Source organism: Callospermophilus lateralis, chromosome 2 (genome assembly GCF_048772815.1).
Source record: "Callospermophilus lateralis isolate mCalLat2 chromosome 2, mCalLat2.hap1, whole genome shotgun sequence".
NCBI classification, from domain to species: domain Eukaryota; kingdom Metazoa; phylum Chordata; class Mammalia; order Rodentia; family Sciuridae; genus Callospermophilus; species Callospermophilus lateralis.
In genome coordinates, this window is record NC_135306.1 from 189,691,878 (window position 1) to 189,718,639 (window position 26,762).

At 49.2% G+C, this 26,762-nt stretch overlaps 1 protein-coding gene and 1 pseudogene across 1 annotated transcript; both read left to right on the top strand.

Annotated features, from left to right (window-relative positions):
* Positions 1 to 2,837: 2,837 nt before the first annotated feature.
* On the top strand, positions 2,838 to 20,595 carry LOC143392868 (1-aminocyclopropane-1-carboxylate synthase-like protein 1). The gene is made up of 15 exons (XM_076847072.2): positions 2,838 to 3,663; positions 4,717 to 5,007; positions 7,886 to 7,945; positions 9,802 to 9,872; positions 10,972 to 11,041; positions 11,874 to 11,940; positions 14,674 to 14,771; positions 15,267 to 15,344; positions 16,063 to 16,163; positions 17,136 to 17,225; positions 18,489 to 18,534; positions 18,645 to 18,786; positions 19,823 to 19,965; positions 20,068 to 20,221; positions 20,314 to 20,595. Exons 2-15 carry the CDS (start codon positions 4,717 to 4,719, stop codon positions 20,355 to 20,357), a joined length of 1,455 nt encoding a protein of 484 aa, XP_076703187.2. The 5' UTR covers positions 2,838 to 3,663; the 3' UTR covers positions 20,358 to 20,595.
* A 3,251-nt stretch (positions 20,596 to 23,846) lies between these two features.
* LOC143391604 (CTD small phosphatase-like protein 2 pseudogene) lies at positions 23,847 to 25,503 on the top strand (annotated as a pseudogene).
* Positions 25,504 to 26,762: the final 1,259 nt, after the last annotated feature.

Here is a 26,762-nt window from a genome sequence, read left to right on the forward strand (position 1 = left end):
GGGGGGGAGGAATAAAACCACACCCACATCCCGGGAGGGTCATGCACCCCAACTCCCTGGCACGCAGGCCCCTGTTCTGGGGACCCTTCCAGACCTTCCCCTGTTTACCCCTTCATCTGTTTACTTATTTTTATCCTATGAAACACCTTTTATTTTTACTTGTTGCAGTCCTGGGTTTTGAACCCAGGCCTCATGTGGCTCTACCCCTCAGCCACATGCCCAGGTCTTCAAATATCCTTTCTAATAAGTGGTTAAATGTATTTCCCTGAGTTCTGGAGTTGCTCTAGCAAATTAACGAAGCATAAAGTGGGAGTCGAGGGAACTCCAAGTGACAGCTAGTTGATCTGAAGTTCCATGAGTTCAGACTTCTGGTGACAGAAGTGGGAACAGACTTATGGGTATGAATGGTCAACCTCAGGGAGTCCACTGCTATCTCCAGGCTCTGTGTTGAGTGTACTGTAGGAGAAACTGATTCTGAGTCTGTTTTTTTCCTCCAGCTTGGAAAAGTTAATTGTTGTGATTGTGTTATTTGACAAAAGTTAAAATATATATATATATATATATATATATATATATATATATGTATGTATTACACACATACACACATATATATATGCATATATATGTTATATATATATGTATATATAATATATATATATATATATATATATATATATATCACATTATTGTTTACTCTTCAGTGATTAAAAGCACTTTAAAAGTTCTCCACACTTTTGTCCTCAGTGAGAAGTCCACAGTCATTATCATGAATTATTTTCAGGGATTCATGGTCTCCCTCCTGTTTGTATCTCCAGCCTTTCCACCAAATTCCAAAAACTCCAGTAATATTGGACTTGCTGCAATATGTTAATGTTGGACACCTTCAAACCATCCCCTCTGCTTCCAGCACCTCAGGCTCCATCGTACTAGGACTCATCCTTCAGAACCCAACCATCTTTTCCTAAGAGTCAAGGTGTGTGTATGGGGTGGGGTGCTATACCAGTGTTTGTAGGGGTGGGGTTAACTATCCCTTATGTCTACAGAACCCCCACCGCCACACTCCTTTTGAGATGGGCTATTACTATGTTGCTCAGGTTGGCCTTGAACTCCTAGACATAGTCATCCTCCTTCCTCAGCCTCCCAAGTGCTGGGACTACATGCATGTCCCATTTTTTGGGGGGGTGATCTACTACTGAGCTACATCCCCAACCTTTTTATTTTGAGACAGGGTCTGGGACTTGCAATCCTGCCTGGGCCTGCCCAGGCGCTGGGATTACAGGTGTGCTCCAGTGCTCCCAGTTCCTGCCCTTTTTAAATAGTCTTCCCACTGTTCACTGCAGTCCTGTGGGTAGTCTTGCGGTTTGTTTTGCCCATAGAAGGCATTTTGCAGAGATCTACCACAAAACAGGCCTTCATTAAGACACCTTAGCTGAATTACACAGAATTCTTTACATGGAGGAAGTGACTTCTTTATCCTATAGAAGAAAAGACCGAGGGCCAAAAATTCCTGAGACATGCAAAAGGTCACAAAGTTACTGAGTGTCAAGGACAAAGTGAAGACAGGGAGTGGCCAGATGACGATGTTCCCAGCCACACCTGGGTGGAAGGAGTCTGCTTATTTCCTTTCACAGGAAAAGGAGACTTTCCTGTTGAAATCCCTCAGAGATGAGTGACTCTACCTGCTTGATGCACCCAGGGCCAGAGTATTCAGGGTTCAGGCAGAGGTCACAAAACATTGCATCAAAGGGTGGCAGGCCAGCATATGCCTCCTCAAAATATGGATTATCAGGCTGAAGTCATTAAGAAGCAAATGCTGGAGAGTTCGCTGCCCTCCCTCTATTTGCCTAAATGCAGGACACAGATTTACAAGGATAAGGTCCCCCTCCCTTCTACAGGGAGAAGGACAGTAACCACTGCAGGCACTTTGAACTCCCTTTGGCTGAGAGATGGTGCTAGAGGAGTCTACATTAACTATACCAGAGGTGAACGCCTGTAATCCCAGAGGCTGAGGCAAGAGAACTGAGAGTTCAAAGCCAGCCCCAGCAACTTAGGGAGACTGCCAAGCAAGGCGGTGAGATGGTCTCAAAATAAAATATAAAAAAGGGCTGGGGTAGGCTGAGATTGTGGCTCAGTGGTAGAGTGCTTGCCTAGCAGTGAAGCACTGGGTTCCATCCTCAGCACCGCATAAAAATAAATAAAAATGAAGGTATTGAGTCCATTTGCAAACTAATAGGTATTTTTAAAAAGCCAGGGCTGGAGATGTGGCTCAGTGGTTCAGCGCCCCTGGGTTTTATCTCTCATCCACCCCCACCACGCCCGCCCTCTCTCTCTTTTTGCCTTTTCTAAAGTGCAGTTTAAAGAGACTCGGAGTCCTTTTCCTTTGTCTTGTCAAGACTCTAAAATTCCGTTTTGTGTTGCATTCCTTGGGTGGCTCGCGTTTGTCTATTCAGTACAATGTCAACAATCTTCTGTTTTTCTCTTGTTGAACAACCTTCTTCGCCTCCTTCCGTTTCTTCCTTCTTTCCCTCCCTCTCTTCCTTTCTTTCAGCGGGAGTCTGTTCCCACTAAGGACCTGCGGGGGCTGAAGAAACCCCACACAGATGGGTCACAAGGCTGTGAGGCGCAGGAGGTTTTCACGGTGCGCCTACCATAGTTTGGGGAGGACGTTTCGTGGGTCGCAACATTTGCCAAGAAACCTCGGTGCCGCTAAACGCCTCAGGGAACCGGGGGACCAGGGCGGGATGCAGCGGGTGGCGCCCCACGTGCCAGCGTGGACGGATCTGCGCCAGCGTCGCGCGCGCGGCCACCGCGGGCGGAGGTGGGAGTTGGCGGCCCGCCCCTTCCTGGAGTAGGTCTGTCCCTTCCCGGTGTCCAGCTACTCCTCAGCCTCTCGCCGCCCACAGAGCCGAGCCGGGGAGGCCTGGACTCCGCGGAGCGCCCACCTGTGCGGCCATCACCGCTCAGGCCACAGCGAGGGTGCCTCCCGCCGGCGTCGCGAGGGGGCGGGCTGCGCGGAGCAATCCCGGAAGCCCGGCCCGGGCGCTGGGTCTCGGTCCCGAGTCCCGCAGCCGTCTTCCCCGCGCGGGAAGCTCGGGACGGCGTTTTCCCCGCAAAGCAAACGGACACGGATCGCGAGTCCGCCCCGCGCCGGCGCCGGTCTCCAAGTAGGTGCGACCCGCCGCTTGGCAGAGGAGGACGCGGCGGGGCCTCTGGGCACTTTTCAGCCTCAGCGCTTGGCGCTGAAGCCCTGGGCACTGGCTTCCTCTGCCTGGAAAAGCCCCGGCCGCCCCCCGCCCTGCAGGGCGCCCCACCAGAGTGGTTCCGAGGGCTGGTCGCAAGCAGGTGACCACAGTCTGTCCTGGGACTCGCTGGACGCGGAGAACCGGCCCTGCGCTCCAGGACTGCTGGGACAGGAAAACGGGCGGCCCCAGGCCCCAGGCTGTGCAGCTGACCAGGCCACCACCCACAGCGCTGCCCTTCCTCAGACCCGGTTGTCTGGTCCAGGGAAGCTCCTCCGTGAGCCCTGCCAACTCGGGGAGGAGCCCGAGAAGACATTCTTCCCAAACCAAAATTAAACCACGGAGGGCACCCTGGTTTCTGGGTTGCCCATGGATCACCGGTCATTTGGTGTCCGGAGACTTATACTTTAGGACGGGAACATAGGTGAGGACTATTATATAAGGACCCATATTCTATAGAACTGTGGCCTTGAGCCAGGGTTTGGTCTAAGATCTTGATCACCTGACATCCAAACTGGTGTCCAGTGAGGTGGCTGCTCCTACACCCGCTGTGCAGATGAAACTGGCTCAGAGAAGTGGAGGCGCTCACCTCTGCTGGCAGGAGGACCCTTTCCTGGTGCCCCTTCCTGCTTCCAGCATGAAGACCTGGACCTGGGCTCTCTGCACTTGTTGGAGACTCCTACCCCTCCTTCCCCTCAGTTCCCATCACCATCTGCTCCAGACACCAAGTAATCCCATCCTACCCTTTCCACCACAGGACATCTAGGACTCCCTGGCAGTGATGTGTGTGGAGAATTTTAACCAGGATGATGATGATGATGATGATGATGATGATGATGATTTTGTGAGGAGGGATTGAACTCAGGGGCTCGTTAAGAGTCACATCCCCAGCTCTTTTCATTTTTTACTTTGGGACAGGGTCTCATTAAGTTCTGAGGGCCTCACTAAGATGCTGAGGCTGATTTTGAACCTGTGATCCTCCTGCCTCAGCTTCCCGGGTCATTGGGATGACAGGACTGTGCCACTGCACCCAGTTTAACCTACAATTTTGAAATTGAGATAAGCAAGGATGGGAAAAGATCGCTGGTGACCCCTTAGGCTGGTCAAGGAAAAACGTATGCAGAAATGAAATGAGCCAAAGTGGCAATCTATTGAAATGACTCAGATGTAGCCAGCACAGGCCCTGGCTCACTACATGTCCTTAACAGATTTTGCTCCTTGAAGTGGTGGCACATATGGTTGCAGCTAGTTAGGGACACTGGAAGTGGTGAGTGCAAGAACTTAAAGGAAGGGGCAGATGGCCAGTGGGTGGAGGCAGGAGGATCATTGAGGCCAGCCTGGGCAACACAGGGAGACCCTGTTGCAAAATAAAGTGAGGTGGGGCTGGGATGAGCGGGGATGGTGACTGACTTTTTCTGGGTGGTGCTCCCCAAGGCCTTGAGCAGCCCTGGGCACTGAGCGCTTCTGTCTTTTGCAGATGTTCCCCCTTCCTCAGAAGGAATGCAGGGAGCCTGCCACCTGTCTGGGCTCGGCCTCCACCCAGGACATGGGCCGATACTGTCAGGGTGACGTGGAAGGAGAATGCTCCAGAAGATCAGAACTGAAGCTGCCGGAGCTCTGTGGAGTTGGTGATCCCATCGCCATGTTCTCCTCTGCCAGCTCCTGCCTGTCCTCCAGAGGCAGAGTCATCAAATGGTTCTGGGACTCGGCTGAGGAGGGCTACAGGACCTACCACATGGATGAGTATGATGAGGACAAGAACCCCAATGTGAGCAAAGCCCTTCCTGGGCCCAAGAGGGAACTGCGGGGCGGGTACCTTCCTTGACCTGTAGGACAGGACCCAGCTGGCACCTGTAGGGTAAAAACACGGTCCTCTGCCTCCAGGAGGTCTTCTGATGGAGGTCCTAGAGGCCCATAAGCAGGGGCCTATTATAGTGTCCTCCTATTTATTTAAGGTGACACGGACTTGTGAAGGAAGAGTTCAAGAGCTGTAGAGTGTTCCTGCGTGGATAGCCTGACAACTATTCACCTTGATTTTGTTTTCTTTTTGTGGGGCTGGGGTTAGGATCAAGCTCTCCCTCCTGCCAGGCAAGTGTTCAACCCCTGAGCTGTCCCCACCCCCAACCCTTCAACTCTGGAGCTAGGACAGAGCTGGGTTCAGTGCAGGATGGTTTCATTTCTTTCAATCTCTGCTCATCTCCAAAATGGGGTAATTATACCTGCTGCAGAAGAGTGGAGACTAAATGGGATTTATGATGAGATTAGCCCAGGGCTTGCTCTGGGGTACAGGAAATAAATGTTGCTGCTATTATATTGATATTATCTGCCCAATTATTATGAGGTATTACTAACCTGTTATTACTGTTAGTAATACCTGCACAGATCAGAGAGCTGCACAAATTACCCTTTAATAATCTTTATTTCTTCAGCAGCATCCAGGTACCAGCCGCTCTTGTAGGTGCTGGCATTTTTAACAGTGAGCAAGAAGAAAGTTTTTCTCTTGTGTGCATTTATGTTCTGGGTGGGAAGACAGTGAACAGACAAAAGCATCTCTATATAATATAAGGTTATAATAGTTGTAGAGAAAAATAAGGCAGGTGAAGTGGATAGAGAATAGTGGTAATGTTGCTATTCAATAAAAGTGGTCACAGAAAGCTACTTTAATGAGGTGACATTTGGACAGAAACCTGAAAAAAAAAAAAAAAAAGGTGAGAAGTGGTATTAGCCATCAACTGCTATAACAAATTCCTTCAAATCTCAGAAATTCAGGTAGGAAGAGTTTCAGTTCTGGAATCCTGGTGGGTGCCTCACAGTCAGGATCTTCTGTGGAGTTGCCCTGAAGCTGGGGACTGTGGTGACATCTCCCCGGGGAGGGACAGGGAGAGGGTGGGGAGGTGCCATTTCCAAGCTAACTCACCTGGTGACTGGAGGGTCTCATTTCCCTCCACAGGGGCTTTCCCACCAGCCCACTTCCTACCTGGCAGCTGCTTCTACCAGGGCAAATGACCAGGAGAATGAGGCCAGGTGTTCTCAAGTTGGAGGCCACGGACTCTGTATTACCCAGTCTCAGAAGTGGCATCCCATCACGTTCACATGTTTTATTTTGTTCATCAGAAATGAGTCGCTAGGTCCAGCCCACATTCGAGGGTGTGAAGAGCAGGAGGTGGGGATCCCTGGGAGCCACTGTAGAGGCTGCTCACCAAACAGCAGTGAGCCATGTTGTACCTGGGGAAGAGCCCAGGGGGGAACCATGCTGGATGATTCAAGGGACAGAAAAGGGACCATTGGTCTGCAATGAAGCTGTGAGGTTTGAAGGTCATGAGGTGGTGTGGTCATAGGTCCCATGGGTGTCACGGGTCACAGCAATCCTTCTCATTTTGGATCAAGTGGGCGAGGAGGTGTTGCAGGGAGATGTGATATGGCCTGATTTCTGTTTTTAAGAGATGCCTTGGACTGTGCATGAGGCTGGACGATAGGTGAGGGAGTGGGGAAGACAGGAAGTGGAGAAGCTGGCGTGGTGATGGGGTTGGGCCAGGATCTCCGCAGTGGAGCTTGGCAGCGGGTGGACTGTGCGTGTATTTGGAAGGCAGAGCTGTCAGGGTTTGCAGGTGCATTGGCTGTTTGTCCCTCAGGGGGAGATCACGGCCTTTTAGGTGTCTTCATCTCTGCTCATTCCAGGTCTATTTTTTCATCTTTCCTTCTTCCTTTACTCCCTTTGTCCCTCTTAATTTGGAGGGAGTCAGCGGGGTGGGGGGCAGCACTGCGTCTCTGGGGACTCTATGGGAGAGCTTGGGCGGGCCTTGCATCATATCTCTCCTATGAGAATAAAGGCCTTCTGGGGTGGGGATCAGGTGTTGGCTGGGTCTCCAGGGGGAACATTTACACTGACACGAGGCCATTCTTTATCTGTGGGAAGGATTTGGGTACTGAACCCAGGCTACATCCCCAGCCTATGAGGGCTCATTTTTTGAGGGGGGAACGGGGATTAAGCTTAGGGGTGCTTAACCACTGAGCCACATCCCTAGCCCCTTTTGGTATTTTATTCAGAGACAGGGTCTCACTGAGTTGCTTAGGGCCTCTCTAAGTTGCTGAGGCTGGTTATGAACATGCGATCCACCTGCCTCCGATTCCCGAGGTGCTGGGATCACAGGTGTGTGCCACTGCATGTGGCCGAGGCTCATTCTCCCTGACCTCCACCTGGTTTCTGATCCTGGAGAACAGAGTTCTCTGTGTACATTCTTTCATCCTGTAAACATGTGTGGATTCTGCTAAGCTCCTGAGAGATGGTGTGCATCTTTGGGGAGTTGGCCTGCAGCAGGGAGTGGAGTGTGGACTCTATCCCCAAGGCCTGGAGCAAACAGTGAGCAGTGCTCTAGAGGGTGACAGATTAGGAGCCATGGAACCCAGAGAAGAAAAAGCCCTTCTAGGTGGGATTGGGGGGCAGGCTTCCTGGAGGATATGGCACTTGAGCAGAACTTTAGAAAGGGGAAGAGAGAGCCTGAGGCCAAGGGGGGCAGGGCTGGAGTGAGACCAGGAGGGGTGGTGGGAGGGCAGGGTGGCAGAGCTCCCCGTTTGCTGACCCTGTAGGCGCCTTTCGCGGGCACTCCTCTGCCATGCTCACATGGCCCCGTTCCTCTCCTCTCCAGGGCATCATTAACTTGGGCACCAGTGAGAACAAACTCTGCTTTGACCTGCTGTCCAGGCGGGTGAGTCCAGGGGAAACCTTCTTTGGAACACTTGTCCCTAAAGGACCTGCTGTGGGCTCTTGGCCTGGCCAGGGAGTCAGGGGACCCAAGTTGCCTTGGGAACCACTCTCTGGGTGATCTAGGCCCATCACTTCCCTGTGATCCTGATTCTTCATCAGTTCAGGCTTTGCCCCTTTGGTCCCTCCTGCTGTGTTGGGTCCCTCACTCCAGGGGACTCAGTGCTGAACTTTTTTTTTTTCTTTGTACCAGGGATTGAACCCGGGGTGCTTAACCATTGAGCCACATCCCCAGCCCTTTTTATATTTTATTTAGAGACAAGGTCTCCCTGAGTTGCTTAGGACCTTGATGAGTTTCTGAGACTGGCCTTGAACTCTCAATCCTGCCTCAGGCTCCCAATTAGAGGCCTGTGCCACTGTGCCCTTCAGGGGAACCCAAAGTCCTGATTCGTGACTTTGGTAATTTCCATTACCAATTTCAAGCTCCAGGTGTGCCATCCTGGCTCAGCAGGATTGGAAGAGAGATATGGTGGCCCAAGCTCATTTGTATTCCCACCATATAGAACGTGACCCCAAGAGTGGGGTGGCAGCACAGCGCAGGACAAGCGGGAAGTGACTATGTTCACGTCCTCATTCCCTTGCTTTTATAATTCTTTGCTTGGTCTATATTAAATTAATTCTCAAAAGACTGTTTCTGAGCTGGAGTTGTGGCTCTGTGGTTTGACCCTTAGCACCACATAAAAATAAATAAAAGTATTGTGTCCATCTAAAACTGAAAAAAAAAATGACTGATTCCAACATAGCTTTCAGATACCTGGAAATCTGGAAAGTTCCTGGATGTCATAATCCAGTTCCTTGAGCAGGGGGTCTCCAGTTGGAGCTTGGGTTTGTAGAGGCAGCAATGCTTCCCCAGAGGACAGCTTTCCAAAGGAGAAAAATCCAAGCCCCAGGGGTTGGGGTGTAGGGAGGGTCTTCAAAGCAGGTTTTCCCTAAAGCCAGCTCTTCCTGAGACAGCTCAGCACTGAAAAAAAATAGAAGCCGAGTCACATATGCAATTTGAAATTTTCTATTAAAAAGTTAAAAGAAAGCTTGGAAACATTAATTTTAATAATTTATTTCATTTACATCATGTAACTAAGACATGACCATTTCACCATGTAATCAATATAAGAGCTGTCAAGATAGTTTACATACTTCCTCATAGTAAGTTTTCAAAATCCAGTGTCTCCATTTAGACTCACCACGTATCAAGAGTTCAGAAGCCACAGTGGGCCATGGGGACCATGTTGGACCAGCTCTGAGGGATGCCAGGAGGAGGGAAATGGCTGGACACGTGGCTGATTCCCATTCCTCTGGTCCCACACCCAAGGACCCTGCGTTATTAGTCCTTCTTTGACATTTGGCCTGTGATGCCCTAGAGGCCTAACCCAGCACCTGGTCACAGAGGTGATGGTCCAGAAAATGCCACCTTTTCCACAGCGTGATACTAAGCCAAACCTGCCAGAGAACAGTGGCCCCAGTCCTTCTAGAAGTTGGAGCCAAGACTGAGGTGACAGCACCCTGCTCCCTCTCCTGGCATTGTCTGTGCAAGCCACAACTTTTTTTTTTTTTTTTTTGGTGGCAATGTTGTATGAAGAGCACTCGACCAGAGTCCAAATTTCTGGGTTTGGGTCTCAGCTCTGCCACTGAATGGCTGTGGGACCTTGGCAGAGTCACCTCACTTTTTTGATCCTCAGTCTCCTCATCTGCAAAATGGGCATGGGACAAGCTGCTGCTCTGGGGGTTTCTCTGGGACCTGCTGCCCTGTGGAAGCAGGAGGCAGTGGATCCCTCAGCCCGTCCCTCTCCTCTTTGTCCCCAGCTGACTCAGAGTGACATGCTGTGGGTGGAGCCGCCCCTGCTGCAGTACCCTGACTGGAGGGGGCACCTGTTGTAAGTACTGCTGTGGGACAGTGGATCTCAACATGGGCAGTTTTGCTCCCCCAGGGATGTTGGGCAAGGCCTGGACACAGGTTGGAGGGTCATAACTTGGAGGTGGAGATGCTCCTGACCTTCAGTGGGTAGAGGCCAGAGCTGCTGTCAGACCTACTGTGCACAGGACAGCTTCCCCACCAAAGAATTGTCCAGCTCCAAATATCAGGCGTGGCAGGTGGAGAGAGCCTCCTGAAGGCCAAGGGCCGAGTCCTGGAGGCCTGTGATCCTGGGGTTCCCTGCCTGTCCCCTCCCGGCTCAGGAGCTCTCAGTTTGGTTTCCATGAACCTGGGTCTGACGTACAGGCAGGGCCTTTGGGTGAGAAGTCTGTTCTTCTTCTCAGTAGTTGATAGAAGCCAGATCCCATGTCGGGGATCTGGCTGGGCAACATTGATGCTTGGCTCTACTGCCTGAGCAGACACCAGGGACCAGAGGAGAGGGGTTCAGTGGCCAAGGACTTGTTCCCAAGACTGAATCCAGAGCTCATGTTCTTAAACACAGTGGTTAGGATGGTGAGCCCTGGAGACAGGCCGCTGGGCTTGGGCTTTTGTTCTGTACTTACCAGCAAGTGGCTTGATTTCTTCAGACCTGTTCTGCTTTGTGCTGGGGATTAAACCCAGTGACCTTTTACCATTGAACTACATCCCCAGTCCTTTTTATATTTTATTCTGAGGCAAGCTCTCACCAAATTGCTGAGGATTTCACTAAATTGCTGAAGCTGGCCTTGAATTTGAAATCATCCTGCCTCAGCCTCTTGAGTTTCTGGGATTACAGTGGCTAAACCTGTTTCTTTGTCTATAAAATGGAAATATTAATAATTATAGTGTTGTGTTCTCAAAATGACCTCTGGGTGTAGGATAAATGTAGAACTACAGGGAAAGAAAACTCAGCACATGTGGGAGGGGACCTGGGAGTGAAGACAGGTGCAGGGCATAATGCCCATGTGGGACATGAGGGGAAAACAATGGCAGGGGCCTGAGAATTCCCCAGAGGAGCTGGGGTGGCCTGTGGTTTGAGGACCTTCTGGTAAGCACGGCCTATCTGTCTGTCTGATCTCTAGCCTCCGGGAGGAAGTGGCTAAGTTCCTGTCTTACTTCTGCAAGAGCCCAGCACCCCTCAAAGCAGAGAATGTGAGTAGCCCCCTCCTCTGCTCTTTCCCTCCCTTTTGCTCTGCTCCCACTCGTGGCTGGCCAAGGGTGAGGTGGGTTGGGATCAGCCTATTTTTAAAAAAATGTTTCTTAGTAGTAGATGGACACAATACCTTTTTTAAAAATTTTATTTATTTTTAGGTGGCACTGGGGATAGAACCCAGTGTCTCATGCATGCTAGGCAAGTGCTCTACCATTGAGCCCCAGCCCCAGCCCAGCCGTCAATCTTGATTTGGTTCAAAATAGAATGAGCAATGCCTGCTCCCTTCTTGACCCCTGACCCTAGATGCATTTTTAAAATTTTTATGTTTTGGTATTGGGGATTGATCCCAGGGGTGCTTTATCAAGGAGCTACATCCCTACCCTTTTTTATTTATTATTTTTATTTCGAGACAGGGTCTTGCAAAGTTGCTTAGGGTCTCACTGAATTGCTGAGGCTGGCCTCAACTTATGATCTTCCTGCCTCAGCCCCCCATGTTGCTGGGATTGCAGACGTGCACCACTGCACTCAGCTGGCCCTAGATATTTAGAGTTGGGGTAGAATCTCTGCCCCACATTGTGCTCTGAGCCCTCTTGGCCTCCTCACCTTCAGGTGAGACCCTCTGAGTGACCAGCTCTGGGGTCTTGCTCAGGTGATGCAGAGCAGGGTCCCCTCAAATGACTTTGGCTGTAGGGGAGGAGGGGTTTTGTCTAGACAGAGCCCCAGGATGCTGAGGGGGAACCTGACTCTCTTCTGTGCTGAACTGGGACAGAGGTTATGGGTTTTCACTCCCTCTTGGAACTCCGTCATCCTGTCCCTTTATGTCACCCCCAGGTGGTTGTTCTGAATGGCTGTGCCTCTGTCTTCTCTGCTCTGGCCACGGTGCTGTGCGAGGTGGGGGGTAAGTGAACTCAGGGTCTGCTCTGAACTGGGGTCTACACGGGCAGGACCCCCAGTTGTCTGACTGCTGGGAGCCATCAGCCAAGTAGGTATGACAAATTCCTTGCCAGCTTACTCCCATGCTGTCTAGTGGAAGGACTTCTGAAATAACCCTTATAAAATTTCTGATTTAGACAAATTTCTCCACTTTAATAAGATGAAATACTTTCATGGTTTTTTTTATGGTACTATAATACTGTAATTGAAACCCAACTGAAACTTCTTATACTCTTTGTATGTAAATTACACCTGATAGAATCTTAACACTTAGTAACCTTGTTTCAGCAAAGACATAGACCAAAGCAATATTAAACATTTTTCCATTCACCAATTTATGAAAACACGCATAATGATTAAATATATTATCTTATGTAACTTAATAAGTAAAGAGTACTTGATTTCATATTTAGTGGTTGATATTTTAACACTCTAGTTTTGTGAATTAATCAGATGTCTATAAAAACCAAGATCTTAGACAAGCGTAGTAAACAGAACTAGCCATCTCTTTCTTGTTGAAGAAAAATCCTTCTACAGGATACCATGATGGTCCCATTGAAATATTTAACAACTTCTCGTTTAAAAGCCATGGGCTGCATTTTTGTATTGTATCAACATATGCCCTAGCTGTTCTTGGTCTTACTGGGGTGCCTTTTTTCTCTAACAATTTCTCTTCCTCGGAGGTGAACAACTTCAAACCTTGAGTTAACCATTTTCCCCAGTTTGCCTGAGAAAGTTCTAGGAACAGGCAACTTGAAATAAAAACAAAATAAATCAAAAGGAGAACACATTGTTTTTTGAAATGGCCACCCATTCTCTCGCCTTCCCTCAGGGGCGAGCAATTTCACTTACCTCCAAGCTTCAGGCGGTCCGCGTACGAGCCACCAAATGCCGCAGTCTCTCGGCTGGGCACAAATCACGAGTCTCCACACAGCTTGTAGATTCAAACAGCAATTCTTTATTCCCGAACTCACACCGGCCGTCTACAAACACGCTCTGGGGGAATCCAGGTTCTCTGCCCAAATCCAATCCGCCCAAATCCACTCCTGCCTAAATTCACTCCGCATGGGCTTCTGTCTCCCAAAAATATACTGTCTGACCCTAAGCACTCAAGAGGAACTCAGCAGCAGGATACGCCCTATTCCAAAAGAGGAACACCCTAATCTCCTATTACTAAACCGCCCTATTCTAAAGGGGAAACACCCTACTCTCCTATTATGCTAAACTGCCCTATTCTAAAGGGGGAACACCCTAAACACGGATCCTGCCTTGGTCCTTGAGCAAGGTCACCTTTCAGAAGTCCTTCCACTAGACAGCATGGGAGTAAGCTGGCAAGGAATTTGTCATACCTACTTGGCTGATGGCTCCCAGCATCTGACCTCACGGGCTGCCCCAATGTGCTTAGAATAGAATACGGGAGGCCACTGAGGTCTCACATCAATGGCTTGAGGAGACTCCCAGGGCGTGGCCATACCAGGGGAGGGTAGAGGGAGCTGGCTCTGGGCTTTCTGCCTCCTCCTGTGACACCATGGCCCAGAGCAGGAGGAACAGGAGGAGGTTACCTGGTGCCACCTCTTTCACATCGGGGGAGGGGAGTGGGGGGGAGCACTTCCCAGAAGGGTCTCCACAGAGCCCTCTGAACTGACCTACAATGACTGAAACCCATTCCCAGAGCAGTCCCTGGGCAAAGGGGAGGAGAGAACCGGGGTTGGCTTACACTAAACTTAGTTTGTCCCCGACGGCTGGGGAAGGCCTGCCATCCCCTCGTGTCTTAGCAAGGAGGGACACTGGGATGACCATTGAGTAGGCAGCCAGCCAGGCCTGCTGCACAAGCCGTGGTCTTAAGACCTGGCCTTGGTCAGGGGTGTCTGTTGCCGGGGACAGAGGCCTGTTCACCATGGCTTAACCATTACTGGTAATGGCCGTGCGTCTATTGACCAGGTACTACATTCCAGGCCTTGGCATAAGGCTCCACAAATCCATAATATCTCATTTAACCTCACAGTGTTCCAGGGAGGTTGTTTCTATGGCAAACCCATCCTATAGGTGAGGAGCCTGAGGCCCAGAGGTTAAGGAACTGTCACACAAAAAGAGTCACCAGGAAGATCCCTGGTCAGAATATAATAGGCAATTGCCAATCCTTTCTAGAATAATCAAAGAAAGGGACCTTCCCAACAAAAGTTCAGCACAGTCCCCAGCATAGTAAGTGCTCAGCAATGTTCCTCATTAATTGCAAAAGATCTTGACTTACGGGTTTTCACCTTGACCATGGTGTGAAGGCGTGTACAGTCAGTGGGAACTGTACTTCAGATTTTGAACTGTGGTCCTTGTCCTAGCTGGCGGTATGTGCTGCTGTATTTTCTGCTACTCTGGGCAGTGGAGTGAGCCCAGCTCCCAGGCAGCCACGAGATCATGGACCCCACACATGGACCATGTGGCTAAGCTGGGAGGTTTGGCAGGTCAGGTGGATTAAATATACTTTTGACTTAATGACGTTTTGGACTTTCGTGGACTTATCTGAACACAACCCCCATAAGTGGAGGAGCACCTGTATTAGGAAGGGGACCAATGTCAGTGGCCTGAGCTTTAGAGTTTTGGGAATTGAGCTGGAACGTGCTCCAGATGATCCTCCAGGATGCCCAGGGGTCGGGAGTGTTCCAGCCAGAGAATGACAGGTCCTGCCTGTTCCTGTCCCCAGAGGCTTTCCTGATCCCCACCCCTTACTACGGAGCCATCACACAGCATATCTATCTCTATGGCAACGTCCGACTGGCCTATGTCTATCTGGACAGTGAGGTGAGAGTTCCTGCATCCTGGGTGGGCCTGGGCCTTCCCCTGGCCAGGGGTTTCCAGGGTCTGAATTGTGGGTGGGCACAGGAGGAAGGCCATGCCGAGGGCTCTGGAACTGCTGTGAAAAGGGCTTGGAGCCCTCCATTGCCACATGGCTGCCTCTGCCTGGGTCCTGGAGGGTCCCCTGCTCTAGGCTCTAAGATTCCTAGGGTCTACATAGAAGCCAAGGACCAGCCACCAAAATAAGGGTGTGGACAGGGGACAGAGACCTTAACATGGAAGCCCTGGGATCCTACCAGAAGACCTCTGTGGGCCTCTGCTGGAAACCTGAGAGCCATAAGAGGTGTCCCTGATGTGACTTGTGGAGTGGAGGACAGGAAGAGGAAGTGGCCCCACCTGTTTTCCAGGGACTGATCTGAGGCGATGGGGGGTGAGGGACCTGAGAACTCAGGGTTGGGGGTCCCTGAATTTGGCTGGGGACGTTGGTGGGTCTTCTTCCAGGTCACTGGGCAGGACACACGCCCCTTCCAGCTCACGGTGGAGAAGCTGGAGACGGCCCTGCAAGGAGCTAAATCTGAGGTCTGCAGATGGAGTCCAACCAGGGCTGGGAGTGGGTGGGTCTGGACACAGCATGGACCCCTCTTCCCGTGGCTCATCTCCTGAGAGCTGGTTGGTGGCCATGCTGGGGACACATGGGTAGTGTGGTAGCACAGAACCTGGAGGTTCTGCCCATTGGAACAAGACTCCTCATGCCTCTGTGTAGAGAATCAACCCGGGAGCTTCGTGGAACATGTCCCCCTCTCCCCACTGCCTCTGACTCGGCTTCTGGGGTCAAGTATGGAGCAGGGGGACTGTGGGTCAGTGAGTCTCCTGAGAGGTGGAGGGGGTGGTCCTGTTCACTTAGAGGGGATTGAAATGCAGAGGGCCCCCTTCTCTAGGGGCTCCTTTTAATCTGCTTTTCAACCATCTGCCTACTTGGGTGATTTTACCTTTGGCCTCAGAGCGGTCACGTGTTCACTGTAGGAGAGTTGAGAGTTGAAACCCGTGCCCTTGAGTTTTGCAACTCAGGCCCTCTCCTGGCTCGTGGGCACATTCCCCTCTGTGCTCTGTGTTGGTTTTCTTTTCACAGTCAGCCCAGTGCTGCAGATGTCATTCTGTGTCCTACTGTGCTTCGTGTGGGTCCTGACCATGTCCCCAGGTCACTCACGTCCCTGGGAGCCACCAGGGATGAGCCCCATCTAGTGGGTCTGCCTGGCCTTGGGGAGGAGCTGAGGTCCCTGCCTGTGGATGGTTTCAGGGTGTCAAGGTCAAGGGCCTCATCCTCATCAACCCCCAGAATCCTCTGGGGGACATCTACTCCCCGGGAGAGCTGCAGGAGTTCCTGGGATTTGCCAAGAGGTGAGTCCCCCCCAGTAGCTCCTGGGCCCATCCAGGCTCTGAGGTGGGCTCTGCCGCAGGCCCTGCGCCCTCTCCCCACCGCGGGCTTCTACTTGCCTTGGCCTTTCCCTGGCAGCGCGGGAATGAGAGGGTAGGGCTTTGCTGGATGACATTTCTCTCTGTTCCATTTTATTTTTAAAATTAAGCTTTTTGTTGTTATGGTGGTGATAGGGATTGAACCCAGGGCCTTACACATGCTAGGCAAGTGCTCCACCACTGAGCTTCATTCCAGCCCTTTTCAAAGTTTTATTTTGAGACAGGGTCTGGCCAAGTTGCCCAGGTGGACCTTGAACTTGCCTCTTCCTGTCTCAGCCTCCTGGGTGCTGGGATTACAGGGGTTGCCACATGATAGTAATGGCTTCACTCACTGCTCAGCCCAGCCCTTTGCTTACTGTTTCTTTTAACCTCAGAATGACCCCATAAGAAACAGACACTTGGGGCTGGGGTTGTGGCTCAGGGGTAGAGCCCTCGCCTCGCACATGAGAGACCCTGGGTTCGATCCTCAGCACCATATAAAAATAAATAAATAAAATAAAGATTTTTGTGTCCATGTATAACTTAAATATATTTAAAAAAAAAAAAGAAATAGACACTTCATGATCTGAGCCCTGGGAGCCTTGGAGTGGACACGTCAAGGGTTGGCCCAGATTTGAATGTGGGTCCTTCTGCCTTGAGCCTCGTCCTTAAATGTTCCTCTCCAGGGAGGACCCCGAGGTCCAAGCTCTCCCTGACAGGGCTTCAAGCTCCTGTCCCCTTTGCTTTGTAAGTGCTGCTTCCTGGTTGAGAAAATAGGCAAAAGAAGGGAGTTCCTGGAGAAAGGAGTCTGAACACCCTGGGTAGGCGGGTCCCTCTGGGCTGGGACACTCTGCTCCCTGGGAGCACATGTGGCTGTAACCTGTGGCCCGGCTCTCTCCCGCCCTCTCCTGGCGGCAGGCACTCGCTGCACGTGATCGTGGATGAAATCTACATGCTGTCAGTGTTCCAGGAGTCCCTGGAGTTCCGCAGCGTCCTGGGCCTGCAAAGGTGAGGCTCCTGGGCTCAGCTGACCTGCCAGCCCCACTGGCCTCTCTGAGGCTGGGCCGACAGGGTGTGACCCGGCCAGGGCAATGCTACTAACACCTAGCTGACCCAAGGGGTCCTCAGGCCCCCAAGAAGGTGGGTGGCTGGGCTGCATCCGTGGATTTGACATTGTTCTGTGGAGACCCTGAGACCTCCAACCCCGGGGTCCTAGGACTCCAGAGGGAAGATGGGAAACTGGCTCCCTGGCCATTCCTTCTTGTCCAGTGGAGCTGCGGTTCCTCCTCCCTCCCTCCCTCCTTCTTCCTTCCTCTCATTCATGGAGCAAATAAGCACTTTGGGCTATTTAAATTAGTGGCCTTATCCATTAGATTGAGTCTGAGCACAGAATTTATAAACAACATACCTTTGACACACTTGGACCAGATCGTCTGCGAAGTCTGTAATCTGACCCTGAGGCAGGATGACAGTTCCTGATGTTCCTACTGACTTTTCAGCCCTGCTGTGGCCTTTCTGTCACTTGTCTCTCAAAAGCACTGTGAGGACATTGGCATGTGGAGTGTGACTCCCATTCATTTTATGCATTAGGAGAGTGAGACACAGAGAAAATAGAGACTTGCCCATGAGCCTTGGGTAGACATGGGAACAGTATCTATGGGAGGTCTGCTCTGTGCCTGGCCCTGTGCTAGTGCTGGGGGACATCAGTGAACGACCAAGACCTTGGCCCTTCCCATGTAGAACCTTTGATAAACCCAAAACCCTAGCAGCACAACACCCAGGTAGTCATTTTGACCTGGTGGTGGCAAGTGCTAAATAGAGAATTTTGGGGAGCTCTGGGATGACCTGCAGGGGTACCCACTGGCTGGAGAGAGTTGGGAGGTCTTTGAGGAAGTGACACTTGGGAGCTGTATTCTAGATCAGAAGTTGGCAAATTTCTCCTCTAAGGGGCCAGATGGTACATAAATTTAAGGCTTTACAGGCCTCGTGGCCTCTCGCTCAACTCTGTCATGCACATTGTGTCAGCCAGTGAGCGTGGCTCTGTCCTGATGAAATGTTATTTAAGAAAACAGACACCAGGTAGGTTTTCCTGCAGGCTGTTGTTTGCTAACCCTGCTCTAAAGGATGCACAGGAATTGGAGGTTCTGAGAGATGGAAACAGGGCCAGGACCCAGGACCAGATCCGTCCATCCATCTCCTCATTTGTTCGTGGAACTGGGCCTGGGCGCCCTGGTTCTGGCTGCCTCTGTTCCCACACTGTGCCCTCTGCAGGCTGCCCGACCCCCAGAGGACCCACGTACTGTGGGGCATGAGCAAGGTGAGTGTCTGGGTGGCTGCGGGGAGTCAGAGAGATGGGGGGCAGACAGGTGGGTGGAATCAGCTCCCTCTGTGGAGGGTGGCCACGGCCTCGGCTGTCTCTTGTTGCAGGACTTCGGGATGTCTGGGCTCCGCTTTGGCACACTGTATACAGAAAACCAGGACGTGGCCACCGCTGTGGCTTCCCTCTGCCGCTATCACGGCCTCAGTGGCCTGGTCCAGTACCAGGTGGCACAGCTGCTCCAGGACCGAGGTGACTGCCTGGGTTTGGTGCCCTGAAAGAGGGTGGGGAGGGTTATGGTCTGTCTCGGGCGCTCCAGGGATCAGTGGCTGTATCCTGCTTGCAGGTTCAGAAAAGGAAGTCCGATGGCAAAGGGACCTCTCATGGCCACCATTTACTGAGCCCTGCAGGTGCTCTTGCTGTGTCTCATTTGTCCCTCCCCAGGACCCTAGAAGCTCAAATTCTTATATTTTCCTCATCATGAGGAAAAGAAAGACCACATACCCCACATCCAATGTAACATATAACATTGTTAAAAACACAGGCGACGTCACTGGCTGAGCAGGAGGCAGAGCAGCTAGAACTCTCATGCATTGCTGCTGGGGATTCAGATGGTTTAGCCACTTTGGAAGCCATTTGCCAGTTTCTCATAAAAACACTGACCAAGCCACCCGACAATCCCACCTCTAGGTAGTGCACACACATGCACCCAAAAACCCACATGGAAATTGAGCTGGAAACAATCTGGATGTTCTTCCCTGAGTGAGTGGGTACAGACACCACCACATGGGCACATCTGCACCATGCAGTGCTTCTGCAATCAGATCCCTGACAGCACAGATTCGTCCTGGAGGTATTAGGCTGGTGAAGGAAGTTAGTCTCAATGGATTACATACCATAACGTTCCACTTCCTGGACATTTTGCAAAAGGCAAACTAGGGTGATGGATGCAGATCAGGTTGTGGGGCAGAGGCCAAAGAGGCTGTGAGTGGCATGAGGGTGTTTTCTGGAGTGAGGGAACCGATCCTAATCCTGCGTATGGTGGTAGACACACGAATACATAGATTAGTGATCATCCGTCAGTGTCTGGCTGGGATCTAGCTCTTGGTCTGTGTGGCTCCAAAGCCTCACTTTGTAACCAGGTACATCTTTGGTTTGCTCTGCATCCTGAGGGGCTTGGTGCTCTGGGCTCCTACTGGGCGTGTGGAGGCTGGAGCTGGAGCCCTCAGGGTTGAGGGGGGCCTTATAGGGACCCCTGAATTCCCGCCCTCCTGATCCTCCCTGTCAGACTGGATCAACCGCGTGTACCTGCCTGAAAACCTTGCCCGGCTCAAGGCTGCCCACACCTACGTCTCAGAGGAGCTCAGGGCCCTAGGGGTCCCCTTCCTGAATCGTGGGGCAGGCTTCTTCATCTGGATTGACCTGAGGAAGGTGAGCTGGGGTGCAGGATGACGGGGCGCAAGCCTTCCTCCAGCAGGTGACAGGTCCTGGGGGTCTCCTCTGTGTCCTGAGCCTCTACCCGCCCCTTTCCAGTACCTGCGCAAGGCCACCTTTGAGGAGGAGACGCTGCTGTGGCACCGTTTTCTGGACAATAAGGTGCTGCTGTCCTTCGGCAAGGCCTTTGAGTGTAAGGAGCCTGGCTGGTTCCGCGTGGTCTTCTCAGACAGGCCCCAGCGGCTTCGCCTGGGTGAGCAGCCGCCTGTCCCTGCCCCTTGCAAGGGTTTGCTGGTCCCCACCTGTGCAGCACCAGCGCTCACAGCCCTCACTTCTCCTTCTCAGGGATGCAGAGGGTCCGGCAGGTGCTTGAGAGCAACCCCAAGTGACAGAGGAAGCCCCTCCCTGGCAGGCCCGGGAGCCCAGGGACCAGGGCAGATGAGCTGCTCAGTGTCTGGTCAGCAGCCACTGCCTCCGACCTGGACGATCTGGATCTGGGGCTGCAAGATGGCCTGGACTTGCCTCGAGGACCTCCTTCCTGCCCATCTGGGTGGCAGCAGGAGACTCCTTAAGCTGAGCTTCATCTTGGCCATTGCTGTCCCCTATTAAACAACCTGGGACCCGCTAGATGTCTCTGTGTCTCTGTCGTGAGTCATTTGTGGAACAGGGGAGTGGAGAGGGCTCCTGGCCACTGCCCTCAGCTCCAGGAGGAGGGCAGAGCCGACAAGCCACCTGGACCTTCTTGGTGATGGCATCTGCATACTTCTTTGTTGCCAGGAAAACAAGCCAGAGGAGCAGTGCACAGAGTACGCCAAGAAGGAAAAGGAAGTGAGCCTGCTAGGGGGATGGGGCAAAGTCAGTCTGTTGAGATCTGAGCACATCAGGAACCTAGTAAGGTCTCAGCTGGGGACCAGTGGGCAGGACCCCAAGGTGGGAGTCAGGAGGGCCTTCTCAATGGGCATTGAAGTGGCCCCTCAGGATCGGGAACTCTCCTCCTACCTGGAAAGGAGCTGTCTTCTCTGATGTCTCCAAAGCAGAGTAGCCCAGCAATGGCTATGGGGGAATTTTGGGACTGGAACCCAGAACCGAGGCTGCCATGGTGCTGGGCTGAACAAGGATGATCTGCCTGGCTAAGTAGACCAGAGGTTGCCTGCCCCACCTGCAGGTGTGCTTTAGTTGAGAGCCTAAATGTGCTTTCTGATCCTCAAGCTGTGTGCAGAGGAGCTTCTCAGCTGTCCACAATCCTGCTTAGGAAAGCTGACTCAGCTGGGCACAGAGATGCTCGCCTGTCCTCCCTGCTACTCAGGAGGCTGAGGCAGGAGGATCTCCTGAGCCCATGAGTTCAAGGTCAGTTTGGGAAACAATGCAAGAGGCCACTTCAAAAAGACAAAGAAGAAAATGTGGACTCTCTTAACTTCTTCTTTAAGACAAAGAAGTGAAACCAGTACTTCTATTCTCTAATCCATGTTATTTTTTAGTTTCTTTTCTCCCTGTTTGATCTGCCACTCATTCCCTCACTCATTCTTCTCTCCTGTCTTTCATGGAATACTGAAGGTGTGTAGACCCGACGCTGGGGGAATCACATGCCTCATTTCTGACTCCACAGTCCTCGGGAGCTGACCCCATTGTCCTCCATTTTCACAAATGGGAGACTGAGTTTAAAGAGCGTGACCGATGGCTGAACTGTCCAGAGCTCCAGCCTCAGAGTCAGGTGCAGGCAGAGTTGGTATGGGTTGCACTCTGTGCTCTTTCCAGGTACCAAACCCACTCCCAGCATCGGTTTATTTCTCTGTTCTCTCTTAGATATTTCCGGATTTTTAAATTATCTTCCTTTACTTTTTTGTAAATTATATACCCTGTTTCTTTTCCTTCTGGTTGTTAGCCTATATACTATAACACATATGTATAACTCACTAGTCTAAAATTGGTACCTTTACCCTTCTTCCAAAAACAAGAGCCTTAGAATACCAGTAATCTTTTGTAAACTATGATCCCTGGATATTTTTGTTGTCTATTTTGTTTTAGTATCTTTTTTAGTTGTCTTTCGACCCAATACCTTTATTTTATGTATTTATTTTTATGTGGTGCTGAGCATCTTACCTAGCACCTCACATGTGCTGGGCAGTCACTCTACTGCTGAGCCACAACAGTAGCCTCTTTTGTTTTCTATTTTAATTCTGCCTTTTAACTGCAAAATCTTGCTTTAAATTGGCTTGGATTTGTCACATATTCATTTCATACATCTAGGTCTTTTGTTTGGGGTCACTTTCCTTCTGTCTGGTGAATGACACTTGAATATCCTTTGGTGGGGCTCTTAGCTTTTGCTTCTCTGACATGTCTCTACCTATTTTTTTGCTTCATACTGGTAAAAGAAACAATCCAATAAGATAGAAATTATAAATATGTATGCTCTGCCACGCGACCAGCACACTAGCTTCATACTAGAGGTTCCAAACCTAGAAGTTAACTAGTGAGATCAAAATAAAGACCCATAAAACTCAATTTACCTTTTTTCTTGCCCAGCTCAGAGACGGCTTCTCCTGGCTCCTGCCTCCAGGCACCTGGCGGTAGCGAGGTTTACACAAGAGACCAGCAGGAGAGAGGAAGAAGCACTCCAGAGAGAGGGCTTTTATTGGGGAACAAAAAATTCAAGGGAAAATTCCATTCAATGAAGGTCGAGGGGGACAGCATTCCAAGGTCAGGGTCAGTGATTGGTTTCCAGGTCAATGGTCAGTCACACCCCCACATGGACAAGCCCTTGCTCCTGGAAAGGGTGGGGAAGGCTATGAAGCAGCTGGTCTGAGCACCTCACACCCAGTCAGGGAGGTAGACCAATCACATGTGAGAACAGCTTCCCACAGTGTGCCCCAAACATGGGTGTGTGTAATTATAGAAAAAGACACTACTCCAATGGAAGCATCAGATAGACCCCAGTATAATAATTTGAGTGATTACAACACATCTCTATCACCATCAGATAGACCATGCAGACATAAACTCAGTAAAAACTCTTTAGACCTGAGAAATATTACAAATCAAATGGATTTAACAGACATCTATAGAATATTTCATCCAACAAGAACAGAATATACTTTCTTTTCAGTGATTCATGGAACATTCTGCAATATAGACCATATTCTAGTTTACAAAAAAATAGCAAATATGAAAAAAAATTTCCTTGCATCTTATCATAATGGAATGACATTAGAAATCAACAAAACAGCCAGGTAGGCTTGGGGACACTATTGAGGCAATTGTAAGAGGAAAGTTCATCCTATGAGTACCTACAGGAAAAATCAGAAAGATCCCAAATAAACGACCTAATGATGGAGCTCAAGTTCCTTGAAACAGAAGAATGAACCAATTCCAAAGCCAGTTGAAGGAATGTTGCAATTAAGATCAGAGGTGAGGCTTTCATCCGGGTCCCTGTCCGTGCGGTGCAGCAGGTCGGTAGGCTGGAAATGGCGACTGGCTGAAGGAGCTGGTTCTGTTGCTGCTGTGGGCTAAGCGCGAAAGACACCCCACACTGCGCATTCGGGACCATCGCCGGAGCCTGAGGACACTTCTCTGTCGTCACAGTTAGTTTTACATGTGGCACCCATAAAAGATGAGGCTGAGAACACGAAAAGCTTCTCAGCAGTCAAATCAAATCCAAACACAACGCACTGCCAGAGCAAAAAGGAAATATTCAGAGGTTGATGATGGGCTGCCATCAGGAGGAGAAAAACCACCGAAGAATGAAACCGGCCTATTGTCTTCTATTAAAAAATTCATTAAAGGAAGCACACCCAAGGAAGAGAGAGAAAATCCTTCAAAGCGGAGTAGAATTGAACGTGATATAGATAATAATTTGATCACATCATCACCAAGAACAGGAGAAAAGCCTAACAGATATCTCGAGTAAGATGGAAAAGTCAAGTAAATGGAGCTGGTAGTTACGAAATGACAAATCAACATGCAAAACAAAATGGGAAATTAGAAGAAAATCCTTCCTCTGGCAGTCCTCCAAGGACTACATTGTTGGGGACCATATTTTCTCCTGTCTTCAACTTTTTTTCACCAGCAAATAAAAATGGAACGTCAGGATCAGATTCCCCAGGACAGGCTGTGGAAGCTGAAGAGATAGTAAAACAACTTGATATGGAACAGGTGGATGAGATCACTACCAGTACTACAACATCAACTAATGGAGCAGCTTACTCAAATCAAGCAGTACAAGTGAGGCCATCGATAAATAATGGTTTAGAAGAAGCAGAAGAAACAGTTAATCGTGATATCCCACCCCTTACAGCACCAGTAACTCCAGAGAGTGGTTATTCATCAGCCCATGCAGAAGCCACCTATGAAGAAGACTGGGAAGTATTTGACCCCTATTATTTCATCAAACATGTTCCACCACTGACAGAAGAACAACTAAATAGGAAACCTGCTCTTCCATTGAAAACAAGAAGTACACCAGAATTCTCCTTAGTTTTAGACCTGGATGAAACACTAGTGCATTGTAGCCTAAATGAGCTAGAAGATGCAGCACTTACTTTTCCAGTCCTTTTCCAAGATGTCATTTATCAGGTTTATGTGAGATTAAGACCATTCTTCAGGGAATTCCTGGAACGAATGTCTCAGATGTATGAGATCATTCTTTTTACTGCTTCTAAGAAGGTGTATGCAGACAAGTTACTGAACATACTAGACCCTAAAAAGCAACTGGTCAGGCACCAGCTTTTCCGTGAACATTGTGTTTGTGTACAAGGAAACTATATAAAGGACTTAAATATCCTTGGAAGGGATCTTTCAAAAACTATAATAATTGACAACTCACCACAAGCCTTTGCTTATCAGCTTTCTAATGGAATCCCTATAGAAAGCTGGTTTATGGATAAAAATGACAATGAACTCCTAAAATTGATTCCATTTCTGGAGAAGCTTGTAGAACTGAATGAAGATGTCCGACCTCACATCAGAGACAGATTTCGCTTGCATGATTTGCTGCCCCCAGATTAAGTACAAAGACTTGTCAAATCACTGAAGGGGGAGAGAATGCAGGACCCTTTTGGACTGAAACAAAAACATTGCCATTACTGTTGACATTTTGCATTTTTGTACCCCGTCTTGCTTTTCTTATCTTTGGTGCCCAATAATAATCAAGGGTTACAGAAAGAGACTATCTATCTCAGATTGAATACATACAGTAGGTAGGCTAAAACAGAAGAGTCTTTAGAACTAGTGCAACTCCAGTGAAATTTTTTTATGTACAGGACATCTGCAGTTTATAAAGAATTCTGTTTCTGCCACCAGCAGTTTGACCTGTAGTTACACAGGATTTTATGATAATAACAGAGATGAAAATGGACTTTTATTTTCTCTCTGTTTGGTGCTCTAAGTGGGTTTGTAGCCACTTTTCTGTTACTTTATGATTCTCATTTCAACAGGAATGGCCAGTAAAAGTTGTTTTATTTTTTCCTGTTAAGGTTTATAACCTTTTTACATTTTTGACCTGTATTAGATTAGAATTTCATTATGCATTCCTTTTAGTTGAGGCGCTTCATAGTTTTCTGGAAATAGTCAGTTTTTAGTTTTTTATTATACATTTGAATGGCCGTTTTCCTGCTTTGTCTGCCTGCATATTGTATATTTGTTTAAAAATATTCTCTACTTTTAGTCCATGTAAGTTTCATTTAAAAAGACATGCATTTATATTTTGTTTCTGTAATATTCTACTGTAGGTGAAATCTTTTTAAAAATCAAGAGACTGGGTAGATAAGAATATATATGATGACTAATATTCAAAAGATTTAAACCATTGTGATGGCGTGTATTCCCAAATGGTAATATCTTGCAACGGCACACAGATTTAATGGATAAAGGTATACCTCAGACTTCACTGTGCTCACCAATCTTTGAGGAGAAAAGTTTAGTCACCTGTTGGGCTTGATTTAGTTATTGCTGCCTTTGGTTTTCTCCAGGAATGAAGTATGCAGCACAGTGACTCAGTATTTTTAGTTACTTTGCATGGGCTGGTAGTACCTCTGTTATGCTCTCAGTTACAATCAGTTTAAAACTCTGTGTAACAGTCTTGGTACCTAACAGTAGCTATGCATAATCCTGTGGCACAGTGCACTCCCAAGCCACCAATGCAGTTAATAGGCTCTCATAGTGGTTTTCTATGCTATATGAAAATAGTCTTCAAGCCTTGGTTCTCTAATGCAGCTACCACAAGAGGTTGATATTTTTTATAGTGGTGTGTAATCTCCTTTTCGGGAGGCTTTTTATGGAAGGTAGAATTTGTAAAAGTTAGTATGCTTTGCCTCTCAACTGCATTAACATGCCACAGGCTTAGACTGTTTTTGTGTAAAGGATGTCAAAGAACGGCACTTTTTCTAAAGAGAAGTTTGATATTTTGTATGCTTGTTAAGAAAGTACAGTATTGGAAATTAAAGGTGGACAACTGATAAAAAAAAAAAAAAAAAGATCAGAAGTGAAATCAATGAACCTAATAAAATATACAAAGGATCAATGAAACAAAGAATTGGAGTTTTGAAAGGTAAAGATTATAAATAAGTCCCTAGCCTAACTAAACAAAATAGAGAAGGCCCACATTTACAAAACTGTGATGTAAAAGGAGAAATCAATACATTCTCACAGAAATCCAACATATCATTCAGGAATATTTTGAAAACTTACACTCTTATAAATTATAAAAACCTCAAACAAATTGTGACATTTCTGATGAATTAAATCTTTCAAAACTGAGTCCAGAAGAGATGGAAAACCTAAACAGAAAAAAAAAAAATGAG